At 36.9% G+C, this 23,824-nt stretch overlaps 2 protein-coding genes across 2 annotated transcripts in view; both read left to right on the top strand.

Annotated features, from left to right (window-relative positions):
- Nucleotides 1-6,069, top strand: part of LOC138333020 (tRNA modification GTPase GTPBP3, mitochondrial-like) — a 67,746-nt gene extending 61,677 nt beyond the window's left edge. Inside the window, exons 6-8 of the mRNA XM_069281118.1 lie at nt 1,242-1,407; nt 1,919-2,263; nt 5,212-6,069. Coding sequence (XP_069137219.1) covers nt 1,242-1,407; nt 1,919-2,263; nt 5,212-5,440 — 740 coding nt within the window. The 3' untranslated portion in view covers nt 5,441-6,069. The remainder of the gene's footprint in view (nt 1-1,241; nt 1,408-1,918; nt 2,264-5,211) is intronic.
- An 829-nt stretch (nt 6,070-6,898) lies between these two features.
- On the top strand, nt 6,899-14,686 carry LOC138333018 (protein toll-like). The gene is made up of 2 exons (XM_069281116.1): nt 6,899-8,220; nt 8,740-14,686. The coding sequence occupies exon 2, from the start codon at nt 8,758-8,760 to the stop codon at nt 10,822-10,824; it is 2,067 nt and encodes a 688-aa protein (XP_069137217.1). The 5' UTR covers nt 6,899-8,220; nt 8,740-8,757; the 3' UTR covers nt 10,825-14,686.
- The last annotated feature ends 9,138 nt before the right edge of the window (nt 14,687-23,824 follow it).

Below are 23,824 nucleotides of genomic sequence, written 5' to 3'. Positions count from 1 at the left end.
GCGCCAAGATCCCTCTGGGATCTCTTGTTCCATATAAACGACTTCTTCTCTGAATCTAAGCATTGGATAACACTCATATTGAAATGGTAGCATCCTAATTAGATAGGAATTCAAAATGATACAAATGATGAGGCTGACCCCCTGAAAGGGGGGGGGGGCGAAAGTGTCAATTTGGTTATTTCTATATGATAATAAACGACATCTGCACTGAAACTAAGCATTAGATAGCACTCGTTTTACATTGTTAACATCCCTATGGGGCGGGGATTTAAAAAAGTGTTGGGCTGACACCCGGGGAGCCTGAGGGGGTGGGCCAAAAGTGTCAATTTGGCTATTCTCATAAAATCGACTTCTTCTCAAACATTTGGCTTTAAAAACATACTTCACCTTAACCTTAAGTGAATAACAATCATAATTGGTGTGAAACATCAATGGGGGAAGACAATAATATTTTACATAAATAAGCCAGATTTTACTTTTAGGGATAAAGGGACGGGGCTCAAAAGCGAAAACTTCGATGAAAATTTGTTTAAAATCCTAATCCTCGTTAAACCTTGAGTGGATTACAACCATATTTGTCATGAAACATCACTAGATGAGGACAATCATATTTAATAAAGGAGCGAGGTAAGCCCCATGAGGATATAAACCTAATCATATGTTTGGTATCTAAGGCATTATGTTATGGTTGTGAACTTTTAAGTTTCAATTTGTTTGCATGGAAAGAGTTAAATGAGCTAACCCTATTTACCGTTAATGATGGTATTTGTGTTACTTACACCTCCTGGTCAGGAATTATGGCTACATGTGAACATTGTGATGATTGGAGGTCTTGTCATGATTTTATGCAATATAACTTGATAATATTTATAAATATATATAACTTTACGAGCGATTTGCTGACCATACGGTCTATATTCAGTGATGTCAGAAGAATACCTCTTCTGTTCCAGTTACCATGATAACTGAATTTCCATAGATAAGGTATGGTTGTGCTGATAGAATTTTGTTACTTCCTTTTTTCGTCAATTGTTGATTTTAGAATTTAGAATGTCCACACGGTTGGAGGTACTTCTTTGTCCCATATTTACCATTTTAAGTATTTCGTATCCTACAGACTTATGTTTGATAGGATCCCATGTTATCAAGAAAACCCTGTTAATATTACTTCTGTGACACTTACTATTATGTTGTGATATTAAATATGATTATATACCCATTATCTCTTTGCTCTATACCAGGCCAGAGACCTGCAGCCATTGTATCGCCACTAGCCGGTACTACGAGAGACGTAGTGGAGACAGGAGTAAATATTGGCGGTTACCCTGTCCTTCTCAGTGATACGGCGGGTCTGAGGGAGACACAGGATATAGTGGAAAAGGAAGGGGTCAGAAGGGCACTAAACAGGTCAGTGTGTCATTAAAAGACTTTAAATGTGTCAATGTGTCATACAGAGACGTTAAATACGTCAGTATGTCATAACAAAAACCCCTAAAAAGGTTAAAATGTTCTCAAAAAGGCCCCAAACTAGTCAGTTTGTCATAAAATGACACAAACAAATAGGTCAGTATGTCATCAAAAAGGCCCCAAACTAGTCAGTGTGTCATAAAAAGGCCCCAAATAGATCCGTATGTCATCAACAAAGGTCCTTAATGTTAATTTAATTTGACATAATTATGTCAGTATCTATTTCAACGATTATCTTACAATTTACTTTCAGAAATGTTCTGATGAGAAGTGATTGCTCTGATAATGGTATATCTTTATTAGTCATAGATATAGCCATTATTACAAATTAGTGAATTCAGCATTGTGCTTCTTTGTACAAATCAGCGTTTGTGCTTTTACAGTGACTTGGACATGATGGTTATAAATTATTATGATCATGATAATTGTTTATTTTTTCCCCAATACTTAGGGCTCAGCAAGCCGATATAAAGGTTCTAATGATGGATTGCCATTTGGAGCAGCAACCTGAAAAGGATTTGTCATCTTTTGTTCATCAACACATCAGTGATCTTGGTATCCTACTAAATTCTGAAGACGAATCTCAGACTGAAACCTGTTCTATTACCAACAAAGAACATCTATTTGAAAACTACATTTTGGTATTTAACAAAATAGATCAGCTTCCAAAAGACGATTTTGTTAGACTGAAAGCCATCACAGAACATTGTGATCTTACAACCTGTATGGTTTCCTGTGTGAGTGGATATGGAGTGGATAAATTTGTTACTCTACTTAAGACCAAGGTAGCACAGATGTAAGTATTGTTTAGTGTCATGTTTTCATCAATCTGTATCACTTCTTTATACTCATTTATATAAACGTGTTGAATAGGTAACTGCTAAATGTCTAGAATTTTCTGAAAGTTTTGAAATTTTTATTTGTGTAAGGTTTAATAAGCAGTTTCACGATGTTTGACACCAACTTCATTCAATCTTAGATTAAAAACAAAAAGAAAGTAAATACGAAAAATTACTAACAGGTTGTTGTGTGTCTTTACACTTTGATTAGATTTGGTGCTAAAGGAGAGCATGCATTAAGTACTATTGGTTTGTTTCTTACACCCATGTAATTTGTTCTATCATATATATATATATCTATTATAAGGTCATCTGACCCGAAGGGTCAGGATGACCTATTGTCATCATGCACCGTCCGTCCTCGAGCGCCGTGCGCAGTGCGCCGTCCGCCGTCCGTAAACTTTTCATTCAAACGATTTTTCTCAATAACTGGAAGGCCCAGGGTACTCATATTTGGCCTGTAGGTTGCTGGGATAGAGGGCTACTAGGTTTTTTCAAATGAATGACCTTGACCTGCATTCAAGGTCACAGGGGTCAAAAAGGCTAAAATCTTTAAACGACTTCTCAAGAACCAGAAGGCGCAGGGTACTGATATTAGGCCTGTAGGATGCTGGGATAAAGGACTGCCAAGTTTGTTCAAATGAATGACCTTGACCTTCATTCCAGGTCACAGAGGTCAAAAAGGCTAAAATCTTCAAATGACTTCTTCTCAAGAACCAAAAGGAAAAGTTAAATTTTTAGAAATGTAATGATCTATTATATCAAATTATTGCTAATTTGATCTAATTGATAACAATATGACGAATGTAATATAATAATGGAAAAGTTAAATTTAAATATATTAGTTGTACCATTGAAATACATATATGTTTTAACAGTACATGTATGTAGTCACGGTCCATGTCTGTAAATGTGGCCTAGCCTTAGGGACCTGTCGTCGTGTCGCGTAACATGTTGTCGAGACATTGATGAAAGCTATTTAACCAAACAGTTACACATGACTATGATTTATCATGTCTGCTAATGATGTAACTTAGAATGACTCTGTGATTAACATTGATTTATAGATATTACTCAACACAAACATGTAGGGCTATTTAAAGGCAAGCAAACCATGCATAGAGTGTCAACTTTCCCCAGTATTCGATCATGAGTACTGGGCCATACTTTACCATGCGGAATAAAGCACTGAAACCACAACTCAGCATTTGACTTATACTCAACTTAACAACAACAACACACCACACCAGCTTTAAAGAGGACACACAAGACACAAAGAAAAGATTTACTCCAGATATTTGGCCTGTAGCATGCTGGTATGAAGGGCTACCAAGTTTGTTTAAATGAATGACCTTGATCTTCATTCAAGGTCACAGGGGCCAAATAGGCTAAAATCTTAAAACAACATCTTCTTAAGAACCGAAAGGCCTAGGATACCCATATTTGGCTTGCAACATTCTGGGATGAAATAAATACCAAGTTTGTTCCAATAAGTGACATTGACCTTCATTCAAGGTCATAGTGATCAAATACGCCAAAATCTTTAAACGACTTCTTCTCAAGAACTAAAAGGCCCAGGATACCCATATTGTGCCTGAAACATGCTGGGATGAAGGACTACCAAGTTTGTTCATATTAATGACCTTAACTTTGACCTTCATTCAAGTTCACAGGGGTCAAATAGGCTATATTCCTTTAAACAACTTCTTGTGAACAACTAAGAGGCCTAGAGACCTGATATTATGCCTGTAACATGCTTGGATGAAGGGCTGTCAAGTTTGTTCAAATGAATAAACTTGATCTTCATTCAAGGTCGCACGGGGTCAAAAAGGCTAAAATCTTTAAACGACATCTTCTCAAGAACCATTTGGGCTAGGGTACTGATATTGGGCCTATAGCATGCTGGGATAAAGGGCCACCAAGTTTGTTCAAATGAATGACCTTGACCTTCATGTAAGGTCACAGGGGTCAATTAGGCTACAATTCTTTAAACAACTTCTTGTAAATAACTAAGAGACCTCGAGACCTGATACTGGGCCCGTAACATGCTGGGATGAAGGGCTACGAGTCAAATAGACTAAATGTTCAAATGACTTCTTTGCGAGAACCAAAAGGCCTAGGATATTCATACGGGGCTTGCAGCATACTGGAATGAAGGGCTACGAAGTTTGTTTAAATGAATGACCTTGATCTTCATCTAAGGTAACAGGGGTCAAATAGGCTAAAATCTTCAAATGACTAATTCTCAAGAACCAAAAGCGTCAGGGTTCTCATATTGGGCCTGCAACATGCTGGGACGAAGGGCTACCAAGTTTCTTCAAATGAATGACCTTGATCTTCATTCAAGGTCACAGGGGCCAAATAGGCTAAAATCTTAAAACAACATCTTCTTAAGAACCGAAAGGCCCAGGATACTCATATTGGGCCTGCAGCATGCTTTGATGAAGGGCTAACAAGTTTGTTCAAAATTATGACCTTGGCTGTCTTCAAGGTCACAGGGGTCAAATAGGTTAACATCTTTTAACGATTTCTTGAGAATAACTAGGAGGCCAAGATACCTGATATTGGGCATGTGACATGCTGGGATGAAGAGCTACCAAGTTTGTTCAATTGAATGATCATGACCTTGACCTTCATCCAAGGTCACAGGGGTAAAATAGCCTAAAATTTTGAATTAAATGTTTGTGAATAACTAAAAGGCCTTGAGACCTGATATTGGTGTTGTGACATGCTGGGATGAAGGGCTATCATTTTTGTTTAAAAAAATGACCTTGATCTTCATTCAGGATCAAAATGACTAAAATCTTTAAACGACTATGTTGTATTGTACCTATAGTCAGATGACCGGTAAGGCCCATGGGCCTCTTGTATAACAACTAAATTGAATTTTACTTTACTACATCAGATGTGGTAATCCACTTGCTGGCTCTCCTAGTTTGACCCAGACTCGCCACAGACAGCACATTCAAGCCTGTGTGGGCCACCTGAGGCAGTTCCAACTTCACTCGGAGAACGTTGTCATAGCTGCTTTTAGTCTACAAAACGCTGCAAGAGAAATCGGCAAGATAACAGGCAAAATAACATCTGAAGAGATATTAGATGTGATATTTAGAGACTTCTGCATAGGGAAATGATGTAGTAAAAGACTCTGATTTAATATCTATGAACGGCTTGTTACGTTATTACTCCACTCCCATCAGTTGATGAGCTATTCAAATCAAAATGATCTGTCAATCCATACAAAATATGATTTTACAAGCAGTATACAGAAGGAATCTTTTCAAAGGACTATGTATGATTGGAGCACCCTAATCAATCTATCAATTCTTTAACTAGGAGTTAAGAAATCGGTAAGTTATTGTATTTGAAATATTTTGTAGCGGGTATATCGCTGATTCAGTTATTTGGTATTCTTATAATTTGGCAGCTTAAGTTTCCATTGTGAATATCCAAAATATGCAGAATTTAAACCAATAAAAAATTTGGTCATTGTTGGCGAAATTTTTGATAGTTTTTATCTTTTGACTTAGGAAACAATACAGCACAATATTGAAAAAAACACTGTTTTATTAGGAATATATAGGTACTTATAAATACATCTTAATTAATAGAAATGTAAAGTTTGTTTAAAAATGCGCCCAAAGCTTGTTTAGATGTTAAACTAAATAAAACAACATGGGAACATTTGACAAACTTTTACATCTGCATGATTAGGATGTTTCAACTACATCCCCGATACAAATAGAGAGTTATTTATCGATATAGCTGTTATTGCTATAGTAAGTTCAATACAGCTGTTGTTGCTATGGTAAGTTCAAACTTACCAAAGCAATTACAGCTATATCGATAAACAACTATCCATTTGTATCAGGGATGTAGTTGATATTTGAAATTCAACCATTCAATTATTAAATAACTTTGCAATTTTGAAACATTTATGTTGCACAAAGCGCACAAACCATACATAGTTCTTTTTTTCATTGACTCCCTGGAGTCCCTAACTTGATATAAAAGTTCCTTCTGTTGCTTACTGATCCAGAAAAATTTAATAAACACCATGATCGACTTGTGGCCACCACTGCATTATTTTACATGATTTAGAAATATGTTTCTCTAATTTAATTTGTTGGCTCCTCTTGGTCCATGGTTGAACTTGTGTCATTCTGAAAAGACGAGAAAATGACTAGATATACACGCATTTCAGATTTTGCTTTGTACTATTTTCTTGAAAGTATCAAATGGATCACTGTCAAATTTCTTGCAAAATGGTGTACAAAACGTATCTTAACTTTAAAAAGTTGATTTCCCATAACATAATACTTTATCACATTGTTCACATTTTGTCATGATATCCTACGTTTTCAAAAGGAAGAAAGAAGAGAAAATTGCAGAAAACATCCATTTTTCATGTGACTGAATTGGGGAGGACAAAGTATAGAAATATCTGTTAAACAGGAGACACATGATGCCGCAGCTGAGTAATTGTTCAGAAGTAATAGCCTGGATATGGACTTATTAAAAAAACCAGATGCAGACCTCGAATGACCATTGAGTCTCAAGTCATTCGCATTAAATCAAGCCATCACAACGAGAAGTTCTGAATGAATAAGATAATGTAGTGGTATTGGTTATCATAGAGGAACATTTGTGGAAATATTGTTGACACTATGTTTAGTGGATTAAACCCTTTAGATAGCCTTCCAACTATGATAAAAATGGTAAAGATAAACTTTATTATCGAAGGAAGAAGTGGTCGAAAACAAGGGCTGTGAAGGATGCAGCCAATCAGGCGTTCAGTTTAGGACAGGGAAGAGGAGTTGGTCGACAACCAGGATTGTGGAGAACCCAGGCATGCAGGCATAAGAACATAGAAGGAACACTTTGTCAGAATATGCGGGGTTTTGTTACCACAACCAGAGAATATTGGAAGATAGCTGAAATCAGTGAGAGAAGATGTCTAGTGAACAGTGATCCGAGAAATCAGGATGAGGAGGAAAGGAAGTGGTGAAGATAACATACCAGGGCGCACGAACAAGATACTATACAGAAGAACAACATTTAACCCAGAATGATATCTGGCGCTATCCAAACACATCAACTGAAATAATAGACTGTTACTGCCAGTTTATGACGTTTAATCCTCACCAGTCAACCTCTACAGATAGGGACTAGCACCTAAAATAAAAAGAAATACACCCGTATTGCAAATAACTGAACCTTTGAAGTTGATCTGGACGACATATCATTTTCCCACACCAGTTGATGCTAGTAGAGCTGACAGTGACTAGGAAAGAATGGTGTAGGCAAGGAAATGAGAGTATGCTTGCCACGGATCACAGGTCCGGAATGAAGATGAGCTGTAGAGAGACTTGCCTGGGTGAATATAATTTATTCTTTTATAGATATGACGAAAATGCTATCACAAAACAAATTAAAATCTTTCAACACATCACATAAAACAAACACTAAATTTGCAATATGTTGTGAGTAAAGGATTCGTTATTCGAATTTCTAATCGGCTGCTGGCAGGGAATTTATTATTCGTTATTTGAACCTCCAATCGGCTGATTGCGGATTCGTCATTTGAATCCCTAATGATATAGAATCCACTGCCAACTTACCCTTTCATTGGCCGTCATTGATCCAATAGATAGTATACCTGTTTAACATAAAGTACAAATGTATAAACATATCGCGATTGGCGTACATAAATAGGACTCGGGTATTCCCCAACACTCCACGTTATTCGGGGAATACCAGTAAATCCCACCTTATCGAGTTGATCGATCCAAGTTCAGTATTTTATATCTGCACTGTAGCGCTGTTGTGAACATCCGTGATTAGAACTTGTGCGTTTGCATTATGCTGTCCTGGTTCTGATTGTTAACTTGAGTGGCTGTATGTAATCTGAACGGTAAGTGTTTTTAGATGGTAATGCAAACATGATAAGTCATAGTACATTCTAATCACTAAATTGCATAAACATAGCGATAGAATTAACAATATTTTTCATGCAGTAGGTTGTTAGCAGGCGTTTTAAGGCGGGCATATTCTCATTCTTTTGGTCAAATGTCCCCTGCCTTGTTTAGTTTCAAGTGCTACTTCTTCACCATACAAAGTGACTAAATGATACCATCCTTTGGCTTCTAAACAGGACTAATGACAACTCAATGTAAAACTCCCATCTTGTTAAATCATCATAGCAGATTATCATTTTATCAGTACAACATTAGCAAAAGCAAATAAAATACGAGTATTGGGATTATATTTTGCTGTAATGTTCAGATTTCAATCTTTCTTATATATTTCCTCCCTGGATATCTACACCGTACTTTAAAACATTGATAAGTCGTGACAACTTGTGTCACATATAGTAAAAAAACCGATACGAAGACATACTTCCTTACATTGATTTTGGTACTTTATCCTTCAGATACATTGTATACCGTTCATGGAGATCTCAAAGATGACGATCTACTGGATGTGCATGCTCTTGCTCCTCATACAACCGATTTACTCGTGGATAACTTGTACGAGTTATAATCAAGAGAAACTCCACACTGATAACAATACGTTTACGTTTCTCAACCAGACGTCGTTTGATGTCTGTCCACGAGGCGGATATGACATGACTGTTAGTGAAAACAGCATTGGATCACTTTCAGCACAGTCCTTTCTCACTTCTGATTCCTCCAGCTGTTGGATGTACAGGCTCCGACATATGCATCTGACAGTTAACGGCATTGTCAGCATTGAAAAAGGGACATTCTCTTGTTTCAACATGTTGATGACACTAAATATGAGTTACAACGGTTTGACAACTCTCCAGGACGGCATGTTTCACGGATTGGATTATCTCACAATTTTGGACCTTTCCTACAACTCGATTAAAAGCATACATAATGGAGTGTTTGGAAAAGGAAAATTTAATTACTTGACTCATGTCTACTTACAAAATAATGACTTAGTAGTAATGGAGCCATGGGCTTACGTATTAAACCAGATCCTACTGTTCGACCTTCGGAACAACAGTATTTCTAGCTTCAGTAACACTATCGGATGGGAATACGACTTGGAGGATCGCTACTTTACTGAGGTTGACCTAAGGTACAACAATTTGTCGGAATACAGAGATGAATATTTGCTCCAATTCCACCGCGGGGGTGATCCTAGCGTTGACTTGCTGACATACAATATGGACCTTCGGGACAACCCGTGGAACTGTGACTGTCACGTGCACAATATCGTTAGCAAATTTCAAAATTCTTTTTTCCTGCATGTGACGAACGAACTGACGGACGTTAAGTGCCAAGCACCACGTGATCTTCATAACGAAGGTATGCTTTTTGTTCGAAGACTTACGGATCTAGTATGTGATATAAAAAAGGACTGTCCTTTAAATTGTCTTTGTCAAAAGCAGCCCGAGAATCAGATCGTGACCGTGAACTGCAGTGGGAGGGGACTAACGTCTATGCCCCAAATATTACCCACCTTGCCACGAAACTATACATATGTTCTGGATTTTAGCTTCAACAGCATCAAACGTTTAACAAAAAGAAACTATACAAACGGTATTGAGACGCTTAACATGGAAGGTAATGGATTAGAAGAAATCGAAATCACAGCAATAAGTGAGACCCAGCATTTAAACTTTATAGATTTAAACAACAATAAACTGAAATCGATACCGAGTGCAATTCAAAAACTGGTGTTTGAGAATACTAACCTTACTCATAACCAGTTAGTGTGTGACTGTGACATGACATGGATGGCCGAATGGGTCAAAAGGTCACCAGGTATAACCTATGGAAGGAACATGAAATGTACATTCCAGGATACAGACGAATTCATAATCAGAGACCTGACAAGGTCTCTTCTGAATTGTTCCTACGATTTACTTATAGGAATGGCAATCGGGTTTGGTGTTCTTTTCGTAGTTGTTCTCATTCTAGTGATTTGGGCGAAGCGTTGTCCGTACGAAACGAAAGTATTGCTGTTTCGGTTCAGTGGTTTTCATCCTCGCGATAGGTATATAGTGGACGAAGATTCTGGTACACAATATGATGTTTATGTCTCCTTTGATGACGATGACATCCATATTAGACAGTGGGTGTTACACAAACTGGCTGCCAAGCTTGAACCTACGTACAAAATGTTTATCCCTTTACGGGATCTTCCTCTGGGGGACGACAGAAGTGAGGCAACCATGGCAGCCTTACAGCAAAGTAAAAGAGTATTAATTGTACTATCGGACGATTACGACAAAAATGAATGGTCCAAATTTGAGTGTCAGAGATCTGAAATATTAGAATTAAATGAAGGTAGAATAATTTTTATAAAATATCACGAGAGTGTCATGGATACTCTGCAAGACGAATCGTGGAAAACAAGATTAGACAATAGAAAAATGTTTTCACCTGGAGGAACTAAAGCAGAACGACGCTGGTTCTGGGATAAACTAAAATATGAACTACCAGTCGTGTCACGAAAACACAGGGGCTATTGCTTTGCAGCGTAGCTTATAATACTAGTAGTATACTTAGTTGCTATGATATTAGTCTAAGATTTGTAACGATTTTGAAATACAGTAAATACATATTTACACTCATAACGTAGTTCTGATTCTAAATCCTATGTGTAAAGTTATTTCTTATAATGTTTTATTCAGTTGTGTTTGTTGTTGTTAGTATTAGTTTGAATTCATAAAGATTGTTATTTGTAAGAAATGTATTAATGTTATGTTTTTATTGTTTAGTTCATAGTGTTAACTTAAGTCCCGTTTTTTCATTCAATTACATATTGTACATGGTTTTCAAAACCATCATTATGTTAAAAAACAAGAGGCCCAAAGGGCCTTAACGGTCACCTGACTACCTTGACAATAGTAAAATTAATTATATATGGTGTCACTTTGTCAGGATCATGTCAGGATCATTTTCAATTTCTTTCAACAAATTTTATTTCAAACAAGAGGCCCAAGGGCCTTTAAATATAGGAAATTAATTAGACATAGTGTCATGGTAGTCATCTTCGATTTGGGATCAACCAGAGATGTAACAATACTTTGTCTGGACCATGTCAGGATCATTTCATGCAAGTTTCAGCCAAATCCCTTCGGAACTTGAGAATAAGTTCAAAAAGTGTTTTCAAGATGGCGGCTGTGACGGCCATCTTGGATTTCGGATCGACCCGAAAAATAACAACACTTTGTCTGGACCATGTCAGGATCATTTCATGCAAGTTTCAGCGAAATTGCACCGGTATAACTTGAGAAGAAGTTCAAAATGTGTTTTCAAGATGGCGCCTGTGGCTGCCATCTTGGATTTCAGATCGACCCGAAAAATAACAACACTTTGTCGGGACCATGTCAGGATCATTTCATGCAAGTTTCAGCCAAATCGCACTGGTAGAACTTGAGAAGTTCAAAATGTGTTTTCAAGATGGCGCCTGTGGCGGCCATCTTGGATTTCGGATCGACCCGAAAAATAACAACACTTTGTCGGGACCATGTCAGGATCATTTCATGCAAGTTTCAGCCAAATCGCACCGGTAGAACTTGAGAAGAAGTTCAAAATGTGTTTTCAAGATGGCGCCTGTGGCGGCCATCTTGGATTTCGGATCGACCCGAAAAATAACAACACTTTGTCGGGACCATGTCAGGATCATTTCATGCAAGTTTCAGCCAAATCGCACCGGTAGAACTTGAGAAGAAGTTTAAAATGTGTTTTCAAGATGGCGGCTGTGGCGGCCATCTTGGATTTCGGATCGACCCGAAAAATAACAACACTTTGTCGGGACCATCTCAGGATCATTTCAGGTAAGTTTCAGCTCAATCCCACTGGTCAAACTTGAGAAGAAGTTCAAAATGTGAAAAGTTAACGCACGGCGGACGGCGCACGGCGGACGGCGGACGGCGCACGGCGGACGGCGCACGACGACGGACGAAACATGATGACTATAGGTCATCCTGACCCTTCGGGTCAGATGACCTAAAAACTAAAAAAACCTGCTTCACATAATTAGGATTTAAGATTAAACATAATACTTTGCAATATGTAGAAATTAAAAATAAAATTGCATATTGATATATTTATATATATATACTATAGGAAAAATATGGAAAATCGTACATATAAAAACCCAACGGAATTCGTTCATTGTCAGTATTATTTAGAATAAAAAAAATGTATAACCATCTGACATGGACCAAGTTTCATCAATACTCCTGAACTTGCAAGTTTTCCCTAACTTTAAATTCTCCATAGAAAATCATTGTCGAGGTAAAGGAATGCCCAATAAGGATTTTCTCTTCTGCAATGCTTTTCTATGGAGAATTGAAGTTGTAAATATGATCCACCACCGACAGAACATCAACATTACTCATCATGTGAACTGTAGTTGGTGTTTACTATGTAAATATATGTATAATTAACACAAACATATTTAAAAATAACTTGTTTTGCTTTTGATGGATAAGCAATCAGTACCTCGTTCCACATAGAGCATAGTGCCATGGACTTCTTTCTGGACGCAATTCGATATTTTCAATACGTTTATCTTGAAGTAAAATCAGAAGCTCAACCTTTTGAAAAGTGGTAATGGTGTACTGTTATTAATATTTGTAAGTGAAAACAATTACCTATTCGCCTGCTCCTGTTTTTGATGGAGAAAAAATACCATTCGTCAGCGATGTAGAATCTTTAAGGAAATCCTTTCAGTTATGGGATGTTAATAAATCTGGGCCATGGAATGTTACATTATGTCAGATGTATTCATTTCACCTCCAATTATTAATAAGCAATTATAAGTTACACAGTTTGTCATGTCGAATAGGTGAAGTAATAAGCTTTGTCACAAAACAGATGTGACAAATCTGCTAATTGTGAAGTTTGGTAAACTTTTGATTAGCACATTAACGCAAGGATCAAATAAGATCTATGAACAAAAACCAAAATACAAAATTTTGAATACCAGTCGACGTTAGATATTGGATGTTGGATAGACTCGTAAAAGATAGACTATAATGCAAGTGATACTTGTAAGGGGCAATTTTTATAGTAATAGTTTTTGTGTTTGAGCCATCAACTTGATCAAGGGTAATCAGTTCAGATTTTCTATAAGATTAATGATGTTGCTATGATGTAAGTACATAGTTAACTGTCCTAAAAGGTGTAGTGGCCGCCATGGCCAAGTGGTAAAGACATTTCTCGACATATTACCAAAAGCACTTCACCACTGGGTCGCAAGTTTTAATCCCATGTGGGGCAGTTGCCCGATAATGACCGCTGGCCGGTGGTTTTTCTCCGATTACTCCGGCTTTCCTTCACTAAAAACATGGCACGTCCTTACCAACTTTTCTAACCAAGAGTATTCAGTACGGAGAGTTATTGTACTGAACACCCTTTTGGCTAACGAAGTTGCATTCTTACAGGACCCTGGCGGTTAATTTGGCATTAGATATTATTCAATTAATTGTACACGTATCATAACACTATATTTATACTTGCTAGGCTTGATCACTATACGCAAGTACTAGCCGATTTTGTTTACCATAAGTGCATGGTAACATTGAACTTTGAACGTATGAAAATGTTCTATGCAACGTAAAGGGGCTACTTTTTAAAAAAAGAAACACATGGGTTTGTTTACATTTTGACGCAACCTTACGTGTATATTGCTGTTTTTCATAGAATTTGGGGGAAATGTAAGCAATACATATATGTTTTATATCTATAAATGATACAAACATTTTTAAAATTAACAATTGTATAAAGAAACGGGGGAAATTATCCCGACCGGGGCGACGTGCAGCGCTTTCATTTTTGTTAAAAATGATGGATGTCAAATGTAAACATTACCTCTGTGTCTGTGTCCTACGATCGAGTCTTTGGGGTTGACGGGCGTGAGACCCTCTGACAGAGCAAGGTCAGTTATAAACATGTTCTCTTGTCTTTGTTCTTTGAGAATTTAATCATGTGTATTATAAAACATGCACCGCTAGTAATCCACGCGTTGACAGTTACGCGTCACCACAAATACATTATAGGATCCATCGAACACAAGAAAAGTTGTTCCATCTATAGATGGCGATGGATCTAAGCGTAGATTATATATCACGTGGCTCCGAAGGATGTAATACCGTCAAGTCAGACGACAATCTCAAACAAATTCAGCTACTTGAACATCGGTGTTTTGACAACTTCGGAAAACTCCAGTGTGTAAGCGTGCGTGAGCTTCGCCTCGCTGCACAATAACGGTCACCGAGTTCACACATGTGGCCGAGTACAAATACTTTATGTTATTACGCTAAATATTAACTTTTAGCAAAATTGAATACCTCTTTAAAGTTCTGATCTGATTGAATAAAATTATCTCTGAAATTTACTTTGTTTGTCATGTTTATTTTACACTAAAATATTGAACTTTTTTGTCGTCGCGGATGAATAATTCTATCTTACGTGAAGAGTCATCATTCGCTGTTCAATTGAGTAAGCTCCTCCCACTTTTGACCGACTTTTATTGAATAATAACGACACTTTCAAATGACGATTTTATTGCATAAAATATAAATAAAAAGTCGTGTGAGTGTAAATATAGGGATTGGATTTCGTTTTTATGTTAACCATGCTTGTATGGAGCAATTCCTCTAAGAATATATAACGCGCCCATAGAATATATTCTTAGAGGAATTGCTCCATACAAGCATGGTTAACATAAAAACGAAATCCAATCCCTATATATCAACCTCTTCGAAGGCGGATTTTAATTGATAAACTTGTATGGGTAAAGGACATACACTCAATGCTTAGTTTTTATCACTCACACGTGTTTGTTCTGTTATTTACGACGTGTCGCAGTACATTCACCCTTCCATCCTTAACAGAGAAGCAAATATATATGTCAAGTGTGTAAATCCATGCCTGTCCACACACATCCACTACAGTATATTATACTCAAACCGAGTTGCTGGTTGATATATTGTAACCATTGATGTGCTGTCAGATTGGATGTTAAAATCTTAACCCTGCTTGAAGATTTCGAAATCGAATACAAATACATTTTTTCGTTCGTATCGATCGTGGTTTTATCTATAAGCTGATTGAAATATACGTGCCTATATATAGGAGAAACGGAAGACTTCCTGGTACAAATCTTACGAGAATAGATTATTTAACTGACTGAGGTTCTACTTTTACTATGCTACCTCTAATAAATCATTGTAGATATTTCATATTCATTCTCTCAATTAATTATCTGCAGAACTGATGAGTCTAAAATGGAGACGGATTAACATAAGTGTTAACACTTGTTTCTGAATCCATTTCATGTTATATCTATTTGATTGTTTTTGTGTTGTATGACTTATAATGAATGAATAAAATAAAGTTTGCATTAAATCATTATAAAATGAAATTTTGGAGGAAGACATTTTTGTAATTAGTATATTTTGAGATTTAGTCCAAGCCGTAAGTTGAACGTTCAGAACTTTTGATGGCGCAATAAATTTGTTAAAGTAATATTTCTATATTAAAACAATACTATGTATACTGTTAAGAACTGTAAGGAAGTGAAGTGCAAGTATGTATGACAACATCACTGTGAAACGGTATATCAATTGCAATTAGGGCAACATGTTAGAGCTCAATCAAATTATTGGAATGGTTGTAATCTTCTGTTAATCAATTAAATTCCCCATAGGTCTTCAATGGATTTATTAACAAGAGATCGACATAGGAACCATGTATTGTTACATATAAGCCTAAATGTCCATGGTATCATTGGGTCCATTTCTAGTGAACCATTGTGTTTCAATTGCCATTGTCGGAGAACGTTTCACTTTGGTTTATCTTGGAGACATTTGAAAGAAAATCTAAACTTGTGTTCCAGTCCCACATCTTATGACTTACATTACATAACCGAAACTAGCTCAAAGGTCAGATGTATACATTAATTTTGTATATTTCGATACCTTGTAACATTTTCAAACATCCACATTAGGCTGATATAAAAGCATGATGCGTCTTCATACATTTACAGTTTTGTGTTTGGTAAGACTTAACGTATGACGATATTTAAGGTGTATCACTTTAGGTTATCACGGTTACAAGTAGGTAAACTAACTAGCAGAAATGCTAGTGTGGAATGTTTTCCCGTATAACTGTCAAACTGTGGCTCTACCGACCGAACTGTAGTGTGGTAAGCCACCTATTTGGGCAAATGTTTTATCTCGGGAGTTGTGCAAGTCTCTAAAAAATAAACTATTGGCAGTATTGCTACTTAAAAAAATAAACGTGTATATTTTTTCGAGCAAGCTGTACCGCACGTTTTTCTTGAGGGGCGCTGTGCTCCCACCCCTCTCATATCGATAAACACCGTTTGTACCGTTTGTTTTGTTACTTTCGCTGACAAATCATCTATGATATACACATGGACATGTAAACCAAATGTCATCATACTGTTATCAGCGATCAAATCATTGGTCTTGGGTTGTATTACACTCGTGTGTACCAGGAAGTGACTTAGGTTGTATACTTCTCTTGTCTGAGAGTGTGTAAATAATGATATCGGTAGACTAATGCATGCATACTAGGCCAGGGCGTTTAACATTTTAACATTTAGATGGGTCTTTATCCTAATTTAGATAATAGAACTATGATATATGGCGGCAATAATTATTATGTAATTGTAAAAGCCCTTATACCAAACTATCATGAAGAAAAAAAATACACCTGAATCCACCAGGGTCAATAAAATACTCTTGCATACGAGGCTTTTTGGGGTAGAGAATGTCCACCAGAGTTATCACTAAATTGGGTAAAACCTGAGGCTTTGCTGAGTTTTTTTTTATCTAATTTAGTGACTGAGGGTGCAATATACCTATGCGTCATACCCAGCTTATAAATAGGAAAAGATATTTTTATGATTATTTATTTACTGGAAATATTGCTTTTTCTGTTCGGTTTTGAGTCCGTCATTTTTAGCTCACTTGGCCCGGAGGGCCGGTGAGCTTATGTCATGCGCGGCGTCCGTCGTCCGTCCGTCCGTCCGTCCCGTCAACATTTCCTTTAAATCGCCACTAGTCATAGAGTTCTGCATAGATTGTAACCAAATTTGGCCACAAACATCCTTGGGGGAAGGGGAACAGAACTTGTATAAATTTTGGCTCTGACCCCCCAGGGGCAGAAGGGACGGAGCCCAATATGGGAAATAGAGGTAAATCCTATAAATCGCTACTTGTCCTAGAGATCAGCATGGATTGTAACCAAATTTGGCCACAAACATCCTTGGTTGAAGGGGAACAGAACTTGTATAAATTTTGGCTGTGAACCCCCCGGGGGCAGGAGGGGCGGGGCTCAATGGGGGAAATAGAGGTAAATCCTATAAATCGCTACTTGTCATAGAGTTCTGCATGGATTGTAACCAAATTTGGCCAGAAACACCCTTGATGGAAGGGGAACAGAACTTGTCTAAATTTTGGATCTGACCCCCTGAGGGCAGGACGGGCGGGGCCGAATAGGGGAAATAGAGGTAAATCCTATAAATCGCTACTTGTCCTAGAGTTCTTCATGGATTGTAACCAAATTTGGCCAGAATAACCCTTGGGGGAAGGGGAACAGAACTTGTATAAATTTTGGCTCTGACCCCCAAGGGGCAGAAGGGGCGGGGCCCAATATGGGAAATAGAGGTAAATCCTATAAATCGCTACTTGTCCTAGAGTTCTGCATGGATTGTAACCAAATTTAGCCACAATCATCCTAGGGGGAAGTGGAATAGAACTTTTATAAATTTTGGCTATGACCCCCGCGGGGGGAGGGGTAGGGCCCAATAGGGAAAATAAAGCTATGAATTGCTACTTGTCCTGGAATTCTGCATAGATTGTAACCAAATTTGGCCACAAACATTCTTGGGTAAAGGGGAACAGAACTTGTATAAATTTTGGCTCTGATCCCCCGGGGCAGGAGGGGCGGGGCCCAATAGGGGAAATAGAGGTAAATCCTATTAATCGCTACTTGTCCTAGAGTTCTGCATTGATTGAAACCAAATTTTGCCACAAACATCCTTGGGGAAGGGGAATATAGTTTGTATAAATTTTGGCTCTGACCCCCTGGAGCAGAAAGAGTGGGGCCCAATAGGGGAATTAGTGGTTAATATTCAAATTCCTTCAGAAAAGAAACAATGAACCTGTATTCAGAACATTACTATGCATTACAAACCAGGTGAGCGATACAGGCCCTCTGGGCCTCTTGTTAATGAAGTCTTATTGCAAGAAACGGATTAATTACCCAGGCGCTTGTGTATTATCATTTATTATGCACAACTTTGTTCAATCTCTCCCAGCCTGGTGCATTGCGGTCCTCACTTTTAATGAATGTGGAGACCGCAATGAACTCTGGGAGGAATTGAAGTTTATAGGAAGAGGCACGATTTCAAAAATTTGTGACATCATCTCTACCGTTACGTTCAAGTTCCACTACATATAAATGTGATTTTATTTTAGTGCAGATTTTAATGCTGCCTCTGTTCTATTAGACTAGTCAGGTGCATTTGATGTCGGGTTTCCTAGTGGTAGTTCCTCATCTCAGATTATGGCACACAAGTATAAAATGATAATAAACCAGTGGCGTAGGAAGATGAAACGTCATGGGGGGGCAAAGGTCCTCAATATTTTGTAAACCCCCCCCCCCCCCGCCACACCTACAGGAGGAGATTACTTCAACTCCCAACCATATAATATATGCTTTATGTACATTTTTTATATATCACTAAATTTAATCCTTGTACACATTTATAGACAGTGGGGTCGCTAAAAGGAAATTAACGAATACGCAAATTGGCCGAATTAGCGTGTGAGCGTCGAAGGCGCGAGATTTTGGTGTTTTATTAAGGGTCTGAGGGTGACCCTCGGGATGAGTTTTATGTATTTTGATGATTTTGCTATCGCCCGACAGCGCGAGATTTTGGTGTTTGGGGGGTCCGGGGGTCTCCCCCGGGAAAAAATTACGATTTAGAATGGCTTAGATGAGTTTTACGATGCATTTTGATGAATTTGCGAGCGCCCAAAGGCGTGAGAATTTGGTGTTAGGGGGGTCCGGGGGTCTCCCCCGGAAAAAAAATTACGATTTAGAATGGCTTAGATGAGTTTTACGATGCATTTTGATGAATTTGCGAGCACCCAAAGGCGTGAGAATTTGGTGTTAGGGGGGTCCGGGGGTCTCCACCGGGAAAAAAATACGATTTAGAATGGCTGAGATGAGTTTTACGATAAAGTTTAATGATTATAAAGCGTTCTTAACATGGTAATTTTTCGATTTAAAGCTACCTGCATTTAGAAATGATAATTGTGTCGTCATAACATTATGCAACCCTACTCGATCTGAATATACCGGCTTCACACCATCGGCACATTGTTGTGTAACATAAAAAAAAATGAATTAATTGTCTCGCTAAGACATATAAACAAATTGATCTTTTAAGAGACATTTTTTAAATAGCACATAGAATCCCTTGATGGACATTTTTAGTCTAGTTTGTGTGTATTGAATTTTCACTATTTAAGGTTTGACATTATGTGCTTGAACGTTTTAGGAAATGCGCCGCGCAGCGGAAAATTTTCTAGAATGAAGTACGAAAAATGTGTAGAAGGACCCTTTTTTCTTTCAAATAAGCATTTTTAGAAAATTTCAGTCGGCGAAAATGGGGGGGGGGGGCAAAAAGACATGTTTGCCCCCCCGTCCTGGGGAACGGGGGGGGGGGGGGGGGGCAGTTGCCCCCCCTGCCCCCGCTTCCTACGCCCCTGTAAACCCAGGTATTCTGGAGGATGTTTTCAGTTATGTTTCATCCATGTCATACGCCGTACATATTTATGTTTCAGTGAGATAGCACTATGATGACACAATGATGCCCACCTTCTACTTTCCTCGTCCTTCATTCGATCACTTGCATTGTTCTAACTCCATCACATTGCCTTTATCCTTCAGTTGTCGACATCTAACATCGACCTCATTAAACTAGTAATAGGCCTGTATCTTCACGACTCGGATTTTTACGGTGAATATTACCCATTTGAAACGACCATGTTATTTTAAAACAAATTCATTAGTTGTCTTAACTATTAACTGTTTTATTTAAGCGTATTGTATCCGATACAGACAACGGTTCCTTTAATCACATACGAGTTGTCTTCCTTCAACCAGTTCTTTATAATAATTCGTACGAGTCAACTGTTATCAAAAATGACCAAAACACTAGCCTTTAATTTTAAAATACTGTTATATGAAAGGATTTACCAAGAAATTTTGCATTTTTATAAAAGTATTCTTATTGTCTTGTTTCATTTATAGTGGCATTTTTTTTTTCGAAAAATACTATATTTGATGAATGGCAGTCGTCCCAATGGCTCGCCAGCCTCGAGTCACTTCCACATCAACCTACACCGCCAACGCCAGCAGCCCGCACACAATCCTCTTTTAGTCTGTCGATTTCATTTACTTTTGTGTGTAAAGTACATTTAAAAAGGTTTAAACCATTGTGATGCTATTAGTCAGCTACTTTCCGCCTGTATATCATGCTTACAGACACAATCATTGACAATTTCGTCAATATAACGACACTACTGGACCACGCACTCCTCATATAACACAAAATCCATAAAACGTAAATTGGTCAAATTCAATATTGCAACAAATTTAAAACAGATCTCGACAAATAAAAGATTCCATTACTGTGAAATCGATCCTTCAATGTAATATCGACATTGCATTGGCACTGGAAATAAATTTAGCATTATTACATTCGTATATATCTGTTTTGTATGTATGATTTATCAGTTATTTTTAATGCAATCTGCGTGATTGACAATACCAAAGGTAATAGCATTGTCTAAAGTAATAGCAATTTATCACAATAATAATACAATGCTGTTCAAGGGGAAGTATTGTACGTTGAAATATGTTGTTGTCTTTTGTTATTATATAAGCTTTATGATAACTTAGTTGTGGTGTATAATAGTTTGCATGGTAGCATGTTGAAAATTCGCTAGTTGATTAAACTAGCTGTTAAATTCGCTATTAAAACTAGCTGTTAAATTCGCTAGTTGATTAAACTAGCTGTTAAATTCGCTAGTTGTTGATTAAAGCACAAGGGAAAGATAAAAACTTGTGTAATGTTATCAATGCTAGGTAGTAGTTACGATCATATTAGAAAATAACCGTATGGAGCATAATTGGGAATTTCATGCACATAAATTATATACATTTTAGAACAATACTTATAAAAATTTGATGGCTATACAACAATTGCAATGGTAATGAGAAAAGCATAGTTTAGGACATTGTTCCAAAGCTATATCACAGACCGACATCAAAGATGGATTTGGCATAAACATCTGCTAAAGATTCAGCCTTTTCTGCTTGGGTGATAAATTTTTAAACCCGAGTGAAATATTTGGCATTCGGTAAGGTTTGTGCGGACCAGTCAACCCCCAGAGTCTCCGGCTCTCTAAGTTTTGAACTTTCGATATTTACCGACTTTGGAAAATTTCGTATTCGCAAATGTTATTAACAATTATATTAAAATATTGATTTTTAACGTGTGCACGTTTAAAATAGCTCGGAAGTATACGAACTGTTCTGATCTGTTCCTATCTGTACGAGTATTGCCGATATTGATCACGTGATACGGCTCGGGAGGTTCCGATTCATACGGATATCGCCGATGTCGGTCAAGTGATGCAACTTAGTTTTCCGATATTACCCTAAAGTTTGAAACATGGCGTTGATATTGGCGGTTCTTTTTAAAAACGTGTTATATTTCGTGCGACATTTACCGCTATGATAAAATAGTATTATTGGTGCTTTCATGGATCTGAACCATCATATATTCAACGACCATAACACTTTGTATGTTTTATGAGAGTTTGTGATGGTGCAAATTACAAGAAATAAAACTTTAAGTTTCGATATTGTATGTTAGTGAATTACAAATATTTATGTTCCTCCCGATGCGGTTATAATATAACCTAAAGGGATGGAAGTTTTACCTTAATCGTCGATAATTGTTTTAGTTGGATAACACTATAATATTTTCTTTATTTTCCTCCAAAATGAAGAGTACATATTTAAATAATAATACATATGGTAACAACATGAAATAGTATGTACAAAATTAGGGAGAGGGAGAGAATGGAAAAAAATACACAACATAATTATTATAAATCAGAGAAAGAGAGAAGAGGACACAATTCTCTCTGACATTTCTATATCAAAATCATTTCAATGTTATATATAAAGAAATATGCGATTAAGTTTGGCAGTAATTGTTAATCAGCTAATATACAAATTGAACATCTATTTAAAAGTATACACAGATATCAATCTGAATTGTTCCATATCATACCTTTCAAATTTATATCCCAAGGGACCTCCTAATATTGCATGCATTAGCTCAAAATCTGAGAGGGGGTATAAATATGAAATAAAATTTGAATTTGTGATTGAAACAATTGAACATATGATATCATCTCTTAACTGCGTTTTGATACTGGACTGGCTAACACTCCACGTCTCGAAATGAGTGGTCATTTTTACTTTGTCTACGACTCTTCATTATATTTAATGTTGCAAAAATCAATCGATAATATTTCCACATAAAACAGCGGTTTTATCTTCAATCCCACGTATCAACTCATTTTAATGACGATAACTTAAAATTGATTTTGAAGCGCAAAACATGAATTGCCCCAACAAAAAAAACCTTTGATTATAAATAAATTTAACAAAATTGAAATAAATCACATTTATTTATCATCAAATTGGTGATTAGTTTTTTCCTGGTACCGTAATACATTTACATTTAAATTAATGCAATTAAATTACTAAGATAAATGAGATCTCAAGCATGAATCAAAGGAATTTAGACTGCGCAGTTATTAATTAGCTACATGATTAACACATTTTGTGGGGAAAAAACAAGATGAATTAAACATGCGTAAAGATAATATGAAAGAATCCTAAAATTTAATTTTTATAATTTTTTCAAAAGCTGTAATTTTGACATCATATCATATAATAAATGAATACTTTTGAGACATACCTTTGTAAGCTCGCCATATCACTCTTGAAAACATACTACTGTATGACATCAACAGAACCCGCAAATGATTGCTACTACAAGATCATTACATTTAAAAATAGGGGTCCCAGTTGATTCAGAAATCAGCAAACATTCACCGACAAATTTTGAAATCGGTTTATAAAAAATATTTTTTATAGTTAGATAATTTGTTGCTATAAAGTCTTATCGAATACAATCGCAGGAACGTATGTTTCCATTTTCTAACTTTCTCTGTTCATTTCATAGAAAAGTACTATGTGAAACTTCACACAAATTTTGAGCTTAATGAGAGAAATGAACCAAACAATTCACTATTCATGTGCATTAAAACATATCAAGAAAATGTCCATTCATGTCGGAGAACATTTGATAGAGGATTGGTGGAAGACAGACATTATTTAATTTCA

Source organism: Argopecten irradians, chromosome 10 (genome assembly GCF_041381155.1).
Source record: "Argopecten irradians isolate NY chromosome 10, Ai_NY, whole genome shotgun sequence".
Taxonomy (NCBI): Eukaryota; Metazoa; Mollusca; class Bivalvia; order Pectinida; family Pectinidae; genus Argopecten; species Argopecten irradians.
The sequence above is the reverse complement of the archived record's forward strand: the minus strand, read 5'-3'. Positions and strand labels throughout refer to the sequence as shown.